The sequence below is a fragment of the Aspergillus pseudotamarii genome (assembly GCF_009193445.1).
Source record: "Aspergillus pseudotamarii strain CBS 117625 unplaced genomic scaffold BDV38scaffold_4, whole genome shotgun sequence".
NCBI lineage: Eukaryota > Fungi > Ascomycota > Eurotiomycetes > Eurotiales > Aspergillaceae > Aspergillus > Aspergillus pseudotamarii.
In genome coordinates, this window is record NW_022475018.1 from 310820 (window position 1) to 327870 (window position 17051).

The following is a 17051-nucleotide window of genomic DNA, read 5'->3' on the forward strand; positions in this document are numbered from 1 at the left end:
TACGCAACCTTGCTAGTCGTCTGTACAATTGTATGTACAAGTATGTACAGTTACAGTACAAACATGGACAGGCTCAGGCGGTGACGGACTGACGGACTGACTCTAAATTCAGGCTCGGATCCCTCGGAACGGAGCAGTGATCCGAAGCCGTTGTTTCTTCCGGTAGGCATGAGAAGCTTCTCCCCGCAACCTCACCGAGGCCACCTGATTCTCGAAGGTGTTATTGTTAGAATTAATTCGTTGTTGACACTATATTTCGGCAAGGAATGAGTGCCACTTTGATACCTGGCTCGCCCACGCAGCGAAATCTGCCGATATCCCGGATTTCTCGGGCCTGTGAAGCATGTCGTGCTCGGAAAGTCCGCTGTAACGGTGAAAGCCCCTGTGCCAGATGCCGTGGGACTAATCGCCATTGTGAGTACCGCTCGCCAAGGTCAGAGACACGATCGACCCGCAAACCATTGAGAGCCCATAATACGCCCCGTCCAGGACCATCAGGTGTGCTGCCGTCCACAGCCCCGGTCCGCCATGACCCGGTCCACTTCAAGAGACAACGAGAGTTGCGAGCGGGCATCGGAGTATCAAATGTCGACACTGGATCATTTCAATACTACGGTAAGCAAGATCTAGGTGCCCCCTTGCGTTGTTCATTCCGTTCTTCCTCGTTTCTGCTCTCGGTCATCTACATCCATCAATCAACTCACACCAGCCCAGGTCCTTCGTCCCACTTCTGCTTCATTCAACGCATGTACCAACGTATTCAGCAAAAGACTGATACATCCCTTCTGACCCCAACTAATTCTGTTCCCGATGGCGTCAGGAATTGGAACTTGGAGCGATTCATGTTCTCCGTCGGTGTGGACAGCAACCCTTCTCAATGTCCAGCGGAGTCGTACTTCCCCCGAGACTTAGGTGAATCGTTCATCGATTCCTACTTTCGTATCATTCATCCGCAGGCGCCCGTTCTTTTGTATGTGGATGTAGTAAAGTCGTGGAATAATCTCTGGAGCCCACCGTGGGAACGGCGTGATATCAAGGGAGACGAAATACTTTTTATGGTACTCGCTATTGGAGCACGAGTATGCAGCTTTGAGGGGAAACAAAATACTCGCTCATCGGAAGGCTGGGCACATCACTTTGTAGAAAAGGCAAAACGTCTGAATGACGCATTCGAAGATATTAGCATGGCCTCGACGCACTTCATGCTCCTCAAAGTAAGATTCTTTTCCTTCCCATGCCATTCTTGCTGTCCTTGCTTCCTTGGGACACTCTGCTGAACTGTCGTTGGTTCAGGCGATATACGCCTTCCAGGTCATGAGGCCCAACGAAGCGTATCTGTATCTTGGACATGCTGCTCGGATCGCGATGGCTCTTGGTATTAACCGATTGCAAGTCGTTGATGGAGTCAATGCTAAAGCACATCGCCTAAGGCTAACATTTTGGACTATATACGCCTACGAGCGCTCATGTGCTCTATATACCGGGCGTCCATCCGCATTTCGTGACGAGCTTAACGACATACCGTATGTGGAAGACTTTCCGGTGTCAGACACACTCGAAATGCCCCCCGCGAGCGTGACTCACTTGAAGCCGTCTACGGATTGTGGGTTTATTCGAGCGATAGCTAAACTTGCCGCGATCGCGGATCGAATACTCGTTGAAATTTACTCACCCACCCACATTCCCTCCTTTCCCAGTGCCATAAAAATCCACGATGATATAAGGCAGTACGAACTAGACTTAGAGACAATAACTCACGACCTCCCAGCACATTTACATTTTTTTGACGAGGACCTCCCCCTTGGGAACAGTTGGCAAGAGATCCAGAGGATGGCATTAGGAAATCAGTTTTATTTCACGCGCATGCTGATCTATAGACCCGCTTTGGTCTTTGCAACTTTCCTAAACTCGCAACACAAGGTCCAGGGACATGTCACACAGGATCCACAGTTGTGTGGCTCCATTCATGAGGCAATATCCTCGGCCCAGAGTATCGTTCAGCTCAACCACGATGTATATTTCCAACGCTATCCGGAGGCTAGGTTTGACGGTTCCTCGGCCAGCCTTCTAGTCTCTGCGTGCGTGACCCTCCTCTATGATGTGTTTGACCCAATGACGACGTCGGATAACGCAAGAAAGATATTTGCCAGTGTCGAGCGTGCGATCAAATGTCTCGATCAAATCAACCATATCGGTCCGACCAGTGGGAAGGCCCTTAGCCTAGATGTCATGAAAATCGCCAAGGACACCTTGCAGTCGACTCGAGAAGATAGTGCTTTAAGTGACGACCTATTGAGCTCATTCCCATGGCTACAGTACGTTTGTGAACGTTACCTTTCCCCTTCTCCGTCGGCTTGCTGTTGACATGCTTCTCATGATGATACTAAGTAACTTCACAGATATGGCAACTATGCCCCTCGCGAAAACGGTCTTGACTCGGGGCCCATAGCTGACACTCTTCCGCAAGGAGAGGAACCAGCAGTATCGGCGTATATTCCAAATGAGACTCCTGCGATAGCCACTTCGATTGATGCATATAATTCTGCCCAAGTCCCGGCGCCCGAGGTCCATTACATGTCCCATTGGCTGGAAGCTGGCTTTGATCCGGAAGACATCCCCCATTGCTTGTACTAGCATCTTCTTGAGTGTTTGTTGCCCTTCGTGCCCCCTTCACCTTCTGGCGGAGTATCTCTCTGGCCAATTCGGAAGGGATACGTTACCATCAGGACCCTAGAGCAGGGTACAGACATCATCGTCGACCATGCAGACCACCATTTTGAACGTGACTTTCATCAGATGGCACATAGATAACTTGTTTGATATTTTTATCTACGCCGGCGGATGTTGCACGGTCGATAAATAGACTTTATCATAATTCACCCGGCCATCCTCACCCAATTGGATTTAAAATCCTCATATGTTAGGGATATAAATATTACAATATATCGCAGCACACCTTACCACCCGTAAGCTCGATTTATCATACTTTCCAAAGACTTGATACAGGCAGTGGGAACGGGAAGTTCCTCTCCCATTTCCGAGATTCGGGCTCAAACTGTGGGGGAGGTCGTTAGGCTACTTCGGATGTAGGTGTTCGGACCGAGTGTACGTACAAATCCGAGGATTTCTCGATTACAAAATAGTTTGAGGACCTAGGTCGATTCGCTTACTAAATCACTTTAGAAGCTAAATTGATATTTGGTACTCCTCTTACAAATTTGCCCTCATAAATCTTCTCAGAAAAAAGCTTGTCGCCAGTTTACCGAAAGATCTTAATAATAGTACTAGATCTATCCCACCGGTATCCCACCGGTATCCCACCGGCATCCCACCGGCACAGCTACAACACATTAATGGTTTATCAGCCCTTTTAAACCGGGCAAATATAGCATATATATAATTTAGTTGCTCGTGTAGTACTAGAAATATATATCCCAAAACCGAATCATAAAGTTTTCTGGTTAAATTCACACAGCCATCTATCTATACTGCACGCCTTCACCAGATACTTGTCTCTCTCACTCCTCACATCACACCACATACCCATACCCAGAATCCACGCGAAAGATCATTTACTCACTCAAACATGCCCTTCGCCCCAACCACCGACAACCAGGAAATCTACTACGAGATCCAAGGCCAACCCGGGCCAGGACCTACCCTAGTCTTCGTCTCCGGCTACATGGGCATAACCAACATCTGGCAGCCATTAATCTCCAGCCTTCGCTCTCGCCACCAGTGCATCGCCTACGACAGACGAGGATACGGAAGATCCTCCAAGCCCGAATCACCGGACAGCTACACCATTCCCGGACACGCATCTGATCTGCACGCCGTCCTGCAAGCTGCGAATATTATCCAACCCGTCGTCCTCATCACACACTCAATGGGCGGAAACATCGCATCAGCATACTACCTCGCGCACCAAGATACCGTTGCTGGGATCATCTATACGGGGACCTACTATGACGGCAGGACCATCGATGGGAGGTTTCTGACCTATGATGCGATCACGGATGGCGTCGAGAGTCCGTCTCGGTCGATGGAGTTTTATTCCGCCATGGGATTGAGGGAAGATATCGCCCTTGAGGCGGCGAAGTGGGCCCCGCACGGTCGGAGGAATAATGCTAGGTCGTTGCTCCACTTCGACATGCAAGGTAATTATGCTCGCATAGCTGTCCCTACGCTTATTGTTCAGGGGGAATTTGACCTGCTGCCGTTGGAGCAGTGTGTTATGCCCATGGTAAGGGAGTTGCCGTCTTGTCGGTTGGAGGTTTTGGCCGGTGTGTATCATTTTCCGGCGACTGAGGCGCTAGAGAGGGTGGAAGGGTTGGTTGATGGGTTTGTGGGGAGTTTGTGAGTGTGTTTATAAACGGTCAGTGTACGAGAGGTAGACGCTGTGATTCGGTACATACATGGCAGACTCAACCTGCATACTAGACTTATTATTATGGTTAGTGAATTTCAGAGTGCCCAGTGATGTTTCATCCAGACCGCGAATGGACTCGCAGTTCTACCTCCTACAACTGCCCCTTTCCCAATGGTATTTGAGACTTGATTTGTTGGCCCAGCATGTATAGATCATGTAAATTTGGTATTGCTGAAGTACAAAACTCAGCTATTCAATCGACAACTAGTGGCCGATCACTGTGGCACCTTTGATAACGGCCTGGTAAGCTGCAGCACTTCCAAGGATTCCTAGTCCTGTGACAGTGATATCGAACTGTTCTATTTGCTCTTGAATATAAGCAGTGGCTAAAAATGAGCTAAACAGTCCCATGAGAAATGATCCCGAATTAGGACAGTGTTGTCATAATGATACCAGACAGGAGCGGCGTCCGGCCCGCTCACGTGGTCATCTCCAAAGTTGCAAGGATAAGAGGCCCATCTGGGGTCATAATAAGCAGCAAGGTTCCTGGTTATCATCGGTAGAAGGTCGATATCTCACCGGTAAAGAAACCGACAAACCTGGCAGCATCCCTGGGTAGGGCCGCAGGAACCGTGAACCGTGAACCGGTATTCTTGGACCTGATTGATACTAGGTAACTTCCAAGCCAGTTATGAACAACAGCGCAGTGATTGACACCGATCACAGGATCGTTGATCATACTTGATTTCAAGGGGACTGTCACCGGCAGCGGATAACCATATCCGGTTCCCGGGGGATATATAAACGTATCTAGTACAGGAGGAAGATGAAGTGGAGTATCTTATATACGCAAGTTCCTCTATTATCATAGTTTTGCGTATAAATCGCCCGTCTTCTTCTTATAGCCTTGTGTCCAGAAGCTTTGTCTTATACGGGATGGCCTCCGTATTGAAGAACTTCCTGGGTTTCGAAGCAGCCACAAATGACAGCAACGTATCCCCAGTGTCTCCGGCGAAGAGTCCAGTAAGAGCTCTCCCGGCAAGATGGTACACATCACCAGAGCTCTATGAGCTCGAACGACGGGCAATTTTCTCTAAAAAATGGTTACTCACCACGCACATACTACGATTGCCCAATACTGGTAGTTGGTCTCGATACAATAACGCGGGATACCCTTTCATTCTCGTCCGAGGCCAAGGCCAAGACATACATGCATTCCATGATATCTGGTCGGATGCGTTTAGCGACGAAATCGCGCAGACGCTAGTCTCCGCGGGCACCAAAATCAGATCTTTCCACGTCCACCAGGATGCGAATGGCTTTATCTGGATAAACATGGATGCTGGCAAGCAGCCTGAGATTTCGTGGGAGAAAGATTTCAAAGGCATCGACCAGCAGCCTCGATTCAAGGATTTCAACTTTGAAGACTATGCTTTTGACCATGTCTGGGAGATGGATGGCCCGTATAACTGGAAGATTCTTGCGGATAATTATAATGAGTAAAGTTTCCTGATATACTCTTCGGTGTCTTCTCTAATGGCGGGCCCACTACATTGCTAGCACCCAGGCCTGCTTTCAGCCCTCGAGAATATTTTCGAACTAACTGAGTTGGATAGGTGCTATCACTGTCAGACAGCGCATCCGGATGTGCCATCATTGGCCGATCTCGAAGCCTATGCGGTGGACACAGTGGACGGATCTATCATTCACTTTGCCAACGCCAAGCCAGATCAAGTCGAACGGGGCCTCAAAATTGCCAGTACCTACTATTTCCCCAATGCGTCAATGACAGTAGCGTCAGTGCTCATCAAACAACAACTTACTGAGTCATGTTGTTAACCAAGTGATATCCTAATAGGCCGCATTTCTTCTTCATGCAACGATTTGTTCCTACCTCACCCACCAGCTGCGAGATGCGCTACGAAGTGTACCGGAATAAAAGCTCCAGCGAGGAGGATTTCCAATTGATCAATGGGATGTTCAAGCGAATCATGGCGGAAGATAAATATCTCTGTACCGAGGCACAGAAGAACATCGGCGGGGGTGTCTTTGTCAGTGGTCTGCTGCACCCCAGAATGGAGAAAGGACCATTGTACTTCCAAGGCGTTGTGCGTGACCTTTTGTATGAGCATTTTGATCGTGAGAAGGATGGAGGAAAGCAGATTTGGCCAGCTCAACTCGATAACGTCTTACTCTTGAGCTAAGAGGCCATAAGAGCTCTGCCGGCGATTAGCTCAGGCTTCATGTGACCCATGTCTATCGATATCTATTCCTTTTGTTGAGACCTTTTTAACAGAGTAGTATTTTAAATTATAAGCTAGCAATTAGTATTCTGATAGCACTATACTTCAGACTGTTGTCCAAAAAGGATTTTATTGAGTTATACGCATTACAGTAGCAGAAGTTTGGAAGAGTGATCGGTTAGTGCACTTGGGGAGCCTGGGGAGGGGTGTAGCTACTGAGACAATCTAGGTGAATCACGAAATAGACAGACATCCATGGTCTGCTCCTGTTTCCAAACTCGTGAGGAATATATTCTCCAGATAAGGTAGTCTGACCCCGACCGGTCATGTGGTCGGCATTTCCCACCAAATCGGTTAGACCAGCTGGCCCAATGCGATACCAAGTTCAGGAAAGATTGTCATGACAGGGCTTCGCGACCTGCTCTGGGAAGGTCTAGAATCACTAGGGGCGGGGAATCTGCCAGTTTCAACGGCGATCCTATACCTAGGTTTCTGAAAAGTGATGTTGCTTTCCCTCCACAGCAAGAATGGTCAAATGGCGGATGAACAGCTTGAATGGCTAGTTGTACCATCAGACAATTGATGCGTAGGGAAGTCTACCCAATCTCTCGAAGTTGCGATAAGTCTTCTATTGGCTGCCAGGCACATGAATCAGAATCGCTGTGGCATGAATATATAAAAGTATTTTTAAAAATTGCCAAAATCCCACCAGGTAGAAAACCCCTCACCGACTGTAGGGTCTGGCTCGAAGCCGGCCGCAACGCCCATATCGCCAAATTGGGAAAGATGCGCCCATAGCCACGGAGCATTGAACATGAGACTATCCGCCGGTGGAACCAGAATGTCTCGCATAGGAGTGCCGTCACGAGAATCTTGTGTTGATACAGTGATCATATAGGGCGGTAGGCTGGCATTGTGCCCTACGGCAGGGTCAACCATTACTTGTGGCGGCGATGCTGTAACACTGATCTCAAGGGTCTGGCTTTGCTCCGTTTCCTCGCTACATGGGGTCGAAGCAAGGGAAGAGTGTAGTAAGGCGGCCGATTTGGAAGACACACCGTGAGAGGATGGGACATTAAACTGTAGGATACCCCACATCAGAGGGATGCTGAGATAGATTTTGGATGGTGCCCAGTCGTCGTCCAAGCGATCTGACCCAGATGCGATTTGTGTCATTTTGTCCAGTGATTGAAGCTGAGCTATTAGCATAGATATTGGTCTCTTCCAAAGTTAAGAGAAAACATACCAGGGCTTCACAGGCAGGGGAAAACCATGCAAAACTTTTCAAGAACGATTTACATTTCACAAAGTCTGTTTTGGACTTTTGTTTCAGTCGAGGATCGGCCGCGCAGCAAAAGTAGAGATGCACGGTAGCTGCGATTGCGGCCGAATGCCCATAAAAGGGATCAGCAAGCCGGATCTGCTTCTCCAGAATCATGTCAATCATACGAACAATCCACGTGGCATGTAGGAGGACTAGCTCGGAGGACTTCCTCCAGAAGGTGTTTGGAATTGCCAGATTAGGCTGATGCTGTGACGCCACGATGTAGAGAAATGGGTGATTTAACACAATCAAGCTCGCATGCCAGGTGAACTGTAATTTTATCCACGGTATCCAGTAGTCTCTGTTGAGACTGATCTCCTCGGCTCGACGCTCATAAAACTTTGCTGAATCGTATCGATGGCGCCAGGGGACCTGGTTTTCGATTTCTGTCATATCGGCAAGCACTTTGGCATACATTGAGTCGAGACGCCAGGGTTCTGTCATCTTATTATGAAAGCATTCAGAAACATATTCTCTGACTCTACTCCAAACCCATCCAAAATACGCTGCATAACTCCAGATTCCGATATCTGAGCTGGACGACCCAGCATCGCGGGGAAATGCTGAATCCGCACTCGTTGAAACATAGAATGAACGCCAAACCTCAGGCGCTGTGCCAAGAATACCTTCCGATTCACTGAAAAATTGCTCCAATGATTGAAGGCTCCAAAGAAGTCTCTTTTTGCGCTCGGCGGCAGGAGGGCTTTCGGCTACTGATGTCAACCCGCGATCGATCCTGGCAGACCGACAAAGCTGAAAGCCAAGACCAAGGTAGAATTGGCCCAGACACCAATCGCTATCTTTCTCAACATTAGCATCTGGAAATTGACAGGAGCGAGCAGATCCATACCTATAAAAGCTGAGTAAGAAAGTAAACAGAGACATTCAATGGTTTCGAGCTCTACTGTTCCATTTGCAATTCGAAGCATAATAGAGCATCTAGCACTATCGCCATAACCCGACTGGTCACGTTGTCGTGAAAACCGCGACGTAAGTTCCAGGATGCTATAGGCGACCTCTAAAGAAATTTGAGAGTAGTTCTCAATATCTTCGCGATCGAAGCACCATATAGGCTGTCTATGGAAGAGTTCGAAGTAAAGGTCGATCGCTTTGACGATGGTGGATTGAGGAATTTCCAAATTTGCTGGTTGGAATTCGACTGGGGGCACTTCGGTCCTGACATAGCTTGGACCAGGCTGTGATTGGTAACTGTTTGTTTGGTTAGAGTGACGCGTGGTCTCATTAGGCCTGTCATTTAGCGGCGCCTTAGAGGGGGCCTCGGATGGTTTGACGAAGGTTTTCGGCGCATCTTGATCGAGCTGCTGAGGAGAAACTCGCCGCTCGCCGCCATTTAAGATGAGGTCAATCTTTTTTTCCAAGTGTGCCAATCGGTCCTGCTGGCGAGTCAATGAGAAATTCCTTGCAACATGGGGTTTCTCCTTACAGATTGGTGCGCTGACGCTGCTATATAGGTACATGACTGTTTAAGCCGGACACAGTTTGAGCAGGCCGGCTTTTCACCAGGACATCGGGTCTTCTTCCTTCTGTTAGATGTGAGATTCCAACATCGGAGTGAGGAACAAAGGTTGTAGGTAGAAGGGTAAGACTGACCTACAATTGAGACAGGCATGTCGGGTACGCAGCCTCTCGCGATTGGGATCCGCTGGCATGCCGATCACGGATAGGCCAATAGGAGAAAACTGTAATTCCACGTCGCTTTTCCTAACGGAAGTCAAAATAAATGCACCTAGGACCGAGGGATTTGACTTTGAAGACCGCTGCTGTGGGGTGCTAAGTGGCGGGCTCTTCAAGAACGATGGACGTATCACGAAATACGACGTGAAGCTGCGGGAAACAAGGGCTACCAGAAGCTAGAGCCACTCAAGCACTATAGAGATGAAGCCAAAAGTGCACTGTGGGAGGGCATTGGGGCTTTTCCAGACTTCCCGTGCAAGTGCAGGATGTGGAATTGGGGTTGAGAGTGGGGAAATGAGGGGTAAACAAAATCAGTACGTTTTATCTTTGCTTATAAATATAATTTGGTCCCATATCATAACAAACCAGTATCCAAGTTGATAACAACCATGTCCTTGTCACCTTTTAAGGGCTGGGCCATCTGAACACATGAATTCGGCGACAACTTGAGATCCTCCGAAAAAAAGATGCATTCTATCTAGCCTGTTCGATATATATCAATTCTTACTCCTCTATGAGCAATATCTATACTAAGTGCGCGACAGCTTGATATTCTTACTGTACTTCCACAGCACTGTGATCTCTCAACCATGCATACTGGCCGGCTAGTAGCTGGGAATGTACCTATCAACGTATCCCGGCTGTTATATGTTTATTATAATATTCTATCATTGTTAGATACCAAGTTCTGTTAACTTATATGCGAGGTGATACAGTTCACGCTTTGGGGAAGACGGAGACTATGCTGATGATCCCCGCCAACGCCCGACGGTATGTCTTTTCTTTATACCAGGCACACTGGTATCAATTACCAAAGGAATGAAACGAAATGAATGAGTGCAACTTCAATTGAATGCACTTAAAATTGCAGGTCTATAACAGAGAACTCTTCGGAATCGTAATTTAGGGCCAGTCCTAGCGCACAGTAGATGTTAGATAAAAACATCCCATTAGACTACCTAAATGGCCCGGCCACTCAAAGTGTCTTTATAGTGCGATTCCTTGGTTGGTAGTAGGTATACCCCGTACTGGACAAGGTGCACAATGACAGGATTGGGCAAATATCTTCGACAGCTTGGCAGGGCAAACGGCTGGAAGCCCGTAGCTTTGGAGAACGACCTCGACGACCAAATGAGATATAAGTGCCCCAAACAATCAAGGCAGCCGAACAAAGAAGGTAAAGCTTTGATACCATTGCCCTAAATTTTGAATTTACAGATATGAGTCTGTGCCTCTGGGCTTACAAGTAGTCTTTGGGAATTTTTATTTTATTGAGGTGCCCGGCGCTCAGGTCTCGTTTCACCAACCTTACCATGTTAGAATAACATGGGGTCCTTAATATCCTAGCATTTCTACGCACCTGATCCTTGAGGCCTTGACCTAGATTATTTAGCTGCCTTGTTACGATGTCGCCGGGGAAAAGCTACTAGAATATTCTAGCCTTCTAGTTTAACACCGCAGTGGTTGCCCTCCTTTCGTAGGACACCAAAGTTTTGGTAACGTTCGGTGTAGTGTGGGATTGGGCCAATATTATATCTGGAGAATGACTACATAAACGAGTTAGTATTGTCCAGTGAATTTTAGAATAAACTCTAATGTTTTATTAATGAAACCTACTGCCAACTACTATGTTATATCTGAGATGAAGGCTCAGGACAGGGGTTGTCCCCGGGATAAGATATATTAGCCTCATATCCCCTCTTACAAGATAGTCTGAAGCAACGTTTTCCATTCTATTCAATTATCTCAACCTCTCGAAGTCATGAGAGCCTTAAACTTCCTACGGGCCTGGTTTGCCCAGAACACCTTGCTCAAAGCGACCATCTTTGGACTACTTTTTCAGCTCTGCTTTGCCCATTCATTTAGCGGGGGTGTACCTCCGGACAATTTATCCCCACGGGCCCATTTTGTCAATGGCCCAATGAAGTTCGATAGCTCCCTGGGAGAAGAGGCTGCGCAACATGTGATATGGTCGGAACATGGAAATACACAACGAGCCACTATCCAGGCATATGTGAGCCGAGGATTTCTACAGGCACAGAATACAATGCAAAATCCCACCCCGGAAGACGTTTGCTATACTCTCTCGAACTTGAAGCTTATCGGCGATAAATTCAGTACAACGAGGGTTGATTTTGCACGACACTCGTACACCCAAGTACGGGTCAGTATAGATCTTCCAACAAAACGCAGTGACGGCGAAGTACAGGCGGCAGTGATTATGAAGGCTAACAGCCTGCTGGTTGATATGCAAAATCAGCAAACTCAATGGGGTCAAGATTCTCGAAGGCCTAAAGCGAATTTTGAGAAGAATGGGCTTTATGTTCAAGTTATCAAGCACTATGGCAGTTAGTGAGGTGTGAGATGCCTCCTTGCTTTGGCTGTATTTGATTAAGCGCCCTGAGGTTCTTGGGATTCGGTGTCTATTCAGTGCTAAGGCTATATTTCAGATTTCGGTTCTACTTGTTTCATCCTTCATTTATAGCAACAGATTATTGTTCTCATTGCTATATACTGTACTATCTACTTTTCTGGGTTGCTTTTGTTATATAACTCTGGTTTATTACTCTGTTAGCCTTGATAACTCAGAATACTATGCTAACTCATAGGCAGTGCGCATAAGATATTTCTCCGATTCTTGATACTATAGGAATATAGGTTGAAGAACTTGGCTGTACGTTGCCTAAAGTGTTAAATCCAAACGTTTAACCGCCGCTTTGATTTCCCAGGTTAGCACGTAGATTATTGCAAACTCTTCTCCATTATCGTTATCTGCACACAGGGTCTGAGCTAAAACAAGGCCGATGGTAAAGCGGGATATCAATCTGCATGTTTCAAGTAAGGAGTAAATTTTAGTACATACATCCGAGGATGCCGTAATCTCATATGCTGCGGCTGGCGGCGACAAACCATCAGGATGTTGTATCATATGCCGACATGGTTTGACTCTCCACCAACATAGCCAAGGGAGAATCATGCTTGTCTTCCGAGCAACGCTTGTACTCCCATTAACTTCTAAATCTGGTCTAGTTCCAAAAGCTTTTATCTGATTTAACTAACGTTCAAATCCCGGGCTCGACTTGCCTTGCCCGAGAAAAGATGATGGTTTATTCTAACCACCCGAGCGCTCGGAGACTTTCAGTAGGCCGCATATTTTGTAAACTTGCAGAATAAACAGCCGACGGGCTTTCAGTTCTCCCGGAGGAGATTTTTTTCGGAGACTTTCGAAGGTTCTCTTCGTTGGTTCGGGTGGATAGGGCTCTGCAGAAGTTTGCAGTATCGAGTCTAGTGCGTACCCAGAAGGGCGGCTATATCCACTTTTCCGTGGATCAGAGTCCACGGGCTAACGTTCCTTCATTTCATTGTACTCCGTCTCCACTATGAAGAACAACACAGGTAAATAGTACCTATACTAAAATAGGGCTGCCGGCTTTTGCACTCTGAAGATGTGGAATCCAACGGTTTCCCAAAGTTATGGAACTCGATGAGTGTATATATATAAAGGATTTAGATACCTCGAACTATAGTAGACAGATTTTATACTTGCTTTCGTTTCTATATTAACTTTAACAGATACCCGTTTCTCAAGAAATAACTATTCAATAATTTTAACAATATGAGCGTCACATTTGATGTCTTCCGTGGCTCCCCTGAGGGCAAGATTGTTGCCGATAAGACTACGCGCACTCTGGAATACAACGAAGTGTTTATTGAGACCACACATTCTGGTCTTTGTGGAACAGACGAACACTACCTGAAGTCAGGCCAGGTGCTTGGACACGAGGGTATCGGTATCATCAAGGCTCTCGGACCCGGCGTTACCTCGGTGAAGGTCGGAGATCGTGTTGGATTTGGATACACACATAGCATCTGCACATCTTGTGATAACTGTGAGACTGGTAAGTTGTTCTTCAGTCCCCACCGTCTCAGCCGTCTAATATAACCTAGGCTGGGACCAATTTTGCCGCAATCAGAAGCAATATGGCTTCCATGACTTTGATAACGGTACCTTCAGTTACGGGGCCGTCTGGGACGTCAATTGCGTCTACCCCATCCCAGAGTCGGTCAGCTCAGTCGATGCAGCCCCTCTCATGTGTGCTGGCGCAACTGTCTGGACTGTCCTGACTGAGTTTGGTATTCGCTCAACCGACCGCGTTGCTATCATGGGCATTGGTGGCCTCGGTCACATTGCTATCAAGCTTGCCGTTGCATTGGGCTGTGAGGTGGTCGTTCTTTCTAGCTCTGAGTCCAAGCGAGCGGAGGCTATGGAGTATGGTGCCTCCGAGTATCATGTTTTCCGTTCCGGAGAGCCTATGAAGGATTTCAAGCCTGTGAAGCATCTGTTGCTGTGTGGAAGTGGTTCCGTTAGCTATCATTCGTAAGTTACCTTTCCAAAGCTTAGCTCAGACAGGATCTAGTTGGTTCTTGGAACCGTCTAGATCTGTTTCAAGGTCGTTGCTAACTCAGAGCAGTCTCATGCCTCTCATGGATACCAACGGTAGCATCTACCCCCTGACGGTCGCATTTGAGCCCTCTCCTGTTCCCATGCTGGATGTCCTCTTCAAAGGTGTCCGTATCCAGGGATCTCTGGTTGCTTCTCGGAAGGGTATTCGCACTCTTCTGGAGTTTGTGGCTAGGCATAAGATCGTGCCCACCGTCATGACATTCCCGTTGACCGTGGAGGGTATTGAGGAGGCCATGCAGGCTCTTAGGGATGGCAAGATGAGATATAGAGGGGTGCTTGTAAAGGGAAATTAATTACCGGGATACCTAAGATGTACTATAAACATGATGTGTGGTGGCAGTGTGAAGATGGACGCATATATATATATATACCGCTCGCTTTGATGAAAATATTTAGTAGTTCCGAAGGACCCACCGATGAAACCGGATACCGTAACATAGACGTGGTAGACAAGCCATTCACTCGATATTGCAAGATCAAATCATAGGCTATCATAACCTGGAAACATAATGCAACATCTGGCCTGAGCTAATGCGCCAAAGGGCTTGTTCTTGGCACGCTGAATGAAGAACCCTGATGCCAAGAAGAGATAGACTTCCTCTCGCCTAATTCTTTAAGACAGAGTGATTTTACTTGCGCCAAACAGATGGACTAGCTTGAGTACAAAGAGAATTAAGTGGAAACAATAACAGAAAGAGCGGGGACTATTTCCTAGCATATTATTGTCCCAACTTGGCAGAATGTAGTGCCTTCTTCTGCTCACAATTTGGCGTAGAATATAAGCGATAAACCTAACAGGTTTTTCCACGTCAGGGGCCTCTGGCGCAACGGTAGCGCGTTTGACTCCAGATCAAAAGGTTATCCGTTCAAATCGGGTGGGGCTCATCTGAATTTTTTTGAACCTTTATGCACAAGCCATGTATATAGCTCTATACTTATAGGGCCAGATATCTGCTTAGTCTCTCTGGCTTTCTATATAGGTAGTTTACCGGTAGTATTAAAGCGACTTGTAAAAGTTTGCTTAATATACAGTCCATATATGATACCTCCCCTAGGGAAATACTCTTTTAGACCCATATGGGAGACTATCGGAAAGCCGTTTGGCATCCTTACATTTCTAGGTTACAAGAAGTATTCTACTGGCAGAATGAACAAACACCGATCCCAATTATTTAAAGGGTTAAAAATTCGTATGGCCCGTTGCTGCTTGCCCGCTACTCAGTGCAGTCACTGCCGGTCAAGGGTAGCTATCTGGCCGCCTATGCCTTCTCCACTACACATTTATTTCGGAGTCCGTTTCATTTGAAGGAGATGATTACATGGCTCCATAGCTTATGTATAAGAGCATTGGAAGGCATTATTCCGATTTAATAGATGCGCTGGGCCATCTCTGTGAATGTTAATAAGTACTGGATGAGCAACTCACGTGATCGCAATGCCCTATGCTTACGTAGTCCGTACCCCGTGAGCCGATTAACCTCTTGAGGAGTAAAAATCTTCGGAGCTGATATAAGGTCGAAGAGCAGCTCTGAAACAGACCATGAGTGCATAATTTGGCTTTTACAATTAAAGTAAGCAAAGGACTATTCATTTCCTTGATACAAAAAGGGTCAATGTCTACATGGCCCCTACGATTAGAAGATTATGTTCATTCTGTCACCGACATGACAAGCGGTCGGACTGCCTTCGTGGTGGATTCTTTCGTTACTCATTTTCATTATGATCTTTCTAGATTGATATAACAGGAAGAAGGCCTTTAAACAAGCTATGGGCCTCTGGCGCAACGGTAGCGCGTTTGACTCCAGATCAAAAGGTTATCCGTTCAAATCGGGTGGGGCTCATATCTTTTTGTTTTTTGTTTCCTATATCTTTTTTCACATACCCTCAATACTCTTCATTGACCATCCTCACAGCAGCAATTGGGTTGTTGTTGCTGGGTGCCCATCAATGACTGAAAAGTGAAAAACAGGGAGTACCATACCGTAAGGCATAATCTATGCTGGGATAGCCGTGTATTATATGTACGTTCAATCCATTATGACAGCTTCTGAGGAATAGCTATGGGAGGCAAAGTAATGCAATAGCTGAGTCTATCACCGTTGGGAAAGTTCTCTCCAACCATGTGAGGAATTTTGAGAAAGCCAGGATAGATGCAGCTGTTTGATCTCATCTTTTGTATCCCTAATGATGTCGCAGAAAGTCAAATAGCTTCTATGTGTTCTACCTGGAAACCTATGTTTATTCTTATGATGCAAAGGCATGATTTCTTTTTGCGCTTGAAAATCTTAAAATGCAACACCCGATATAAGGAGGAAGCCTTGCAAAACCTTTCGGGAGGTTTTGTTTTCAGACCTATGGGGGAAAGAAATGACAAAAATATAAAAAGAAAATACAACAGCAGGGAGTCGCTGGCGGTCACCCACCCAAGTACTGACCTGCTGGCGTGTGGGACAGTGTGGTTTAAGTTACTACTGAGCGGACGGGAGGGGGCTATTCTTCACACCCTATGTTTGTGTGCACTGGGGGAGGCATAGAAGGGGAATGTAACCATAGAAGGGGAATGTGGCTATAGAAGGGAAGAGAAACATTGAAATGGGACAGGAATTCCAACTTTGATTTACTCATTTTTATTTCATTTTCATCTTTTTATTTTCATTCACATATGTCAAAGGTGAGCATTGATAGAAGTAGGCATAAACATCTTAAAAAGTCTAATATTGCAGTGCTAAGAATCATAGAGACCAAAAAAAAAATATAAATAAAAAAGAAAGAGAGACTATAAGGTTGTGAAAATACAATGGCGGGAAGCAATATAGGTGTGACCAGGGCAAGCTGAATCATAGATACAGAATTATGTGATCCTTTGGTTTTGTGGAATACTGGGCCCTGGGAATATCTCTTATAGAATAATAATAATAGTAGTATTTATAAAAGGAAGACTGCGCGAGACAGGAG

The 17051-nt window shown here is 46.5% G+C and overlaps 6 protein-coding genes and 2 non-coding genes across 8 annotated transcripts; 7 read left to right on the plus strand and 1 right to left on the minus strand.

Annotated features, from left to right (window-relative positions):
- Positions 1-266: 266 nt before the first annotated feature.
- BDV38DRAFT_294355 (Zn(II)2Cys6 transcription factor) lies at positions 267-2807 on the plus strand (the record flags this gene model as incomplete). The annotated part of the gene is made up of 4 exons (XM_032062485.1): positions 267-615; positions 715-1214; positions 1294-2315; positions 2400-2807. The coding sequence occupies 4 exons, from the start codon at positions 267-269 to the stop codon at positions 2632-2634; spliced, it is 2106 nt and encodes a 701-aa protein (XP_031918546.1). The 3' UTR covers positions 2635-2807.
- Positions 2808-3389: 582 nt separating this feature from the next.
- Positions 3390-4481, plus strand: BDV38DRAFT_234883 (alpha/beta fold hydrolase). Its single transcript, XM_032053289.1, has one exon. The coding sequence runs from the start codon at positions 3587-3589 to the stop codon at positions 4358-4360; it is 774 nt and encodes a 257-aa protein (XP_031918547.1). The 5' UTR covers positions 3390-3586; the 3' UTR covers positions 4361-4481.
- A 487-nt stretch (positions 4482-4968) lies between these two features.
- BDV38DRAFT_294357 (aromatic ring-hydroxylating oxygenase subunit alpha) lies at positions 4969-6573 on the plus strand (the record flags this gene model as incomplete). The annotated part of the gene is made up of 3 exons (XM_032062486.1): positions 4969-5868; positions 5986-6165; positions 6228-6573. Exons 1-3 carry the CDS (start codon positions 5306-5308, stop codon positions 6571-6573), a joined length of 1089 nt encoding a protein of 362 aa, XP_031918548.1. The 5' UTR covers positions 4969-5305.
- A 726-nt stretch (positions 6574-7299) lies between these two features.
- On the minus strand, positions 7300-9606 carry BDV38DRAFT_294359 (Zn(II)2Cys6 transcription factor; the record flags this gene model as incomplete). The annotated part of the gene is made up of 5 exons (XM_032062487.1): positions 7300-7806; positions 7859-8736; positions 8787-9355; positions 9397-9480; positions 9548-9606. 5 exons carry the CDS (start codon positions 9604-9606, stop codon positions 7300-7302), a joined length of 2097 nt encoding a protein of 698 aa, XP_031918549.1.
- Positions 9607-11393: 1787 nt separating this feature from the next.
- Positions 11394-11984, plus strand: BDV38DRAFT_278015 (uncharacterized protein; the record flags this gene model as incomplete). The annotated part of the gene is made up of 1 exon (XM_032058621.1): positions 11394-11984. The coding sequence occupies one exon, from the start codon at positions 11394-11396 to the stop codon at positions 11982-11984; it is 591 nt and encodes a 196-aa protein (XP_031918550.1).
- A 1263-nt stretch (positions 11985-13247) lies between these two features.
- BDV38DRAFT_294360 (NAD(P)-dependent alcohol dehydrogenase) lies at positions 13248-14389 on the plus strand (the record flags this gene model as incomplete). The annotated part of the gene is made up of 3 exons (XM_032062488.1): positions 13248-13530; positions 13580-14009; positions 14083-14389. 3 exons carry the CDS (start codon positions 13248-13250, stop codon positions 14387-14389), a joined length of 1020 nt encoding a protein of 339 aa, XP_031918551.1.
- Positions 14390-14909: 520 nt separating this feature from the next.
- On the plus strand, positions 14910-14981 carry BDV38DRAFT_t33. The gene has a single exon. It is a non-coding gene; the product is annotated as a tRNA-Trp (tRNA).
- An 884-nt stretch (positions 14982-15865) lies between these two features.
- Positions 15866-15937, plus strand: BDV38DRAFT_t34. The gene has a single exon. It is a non-coding gene; the product is annotated as a tRNA-Trp (tRNA).
- The last annotated feature ends 1114 nt before the right edge of the window (positions 15938-17051 follow it).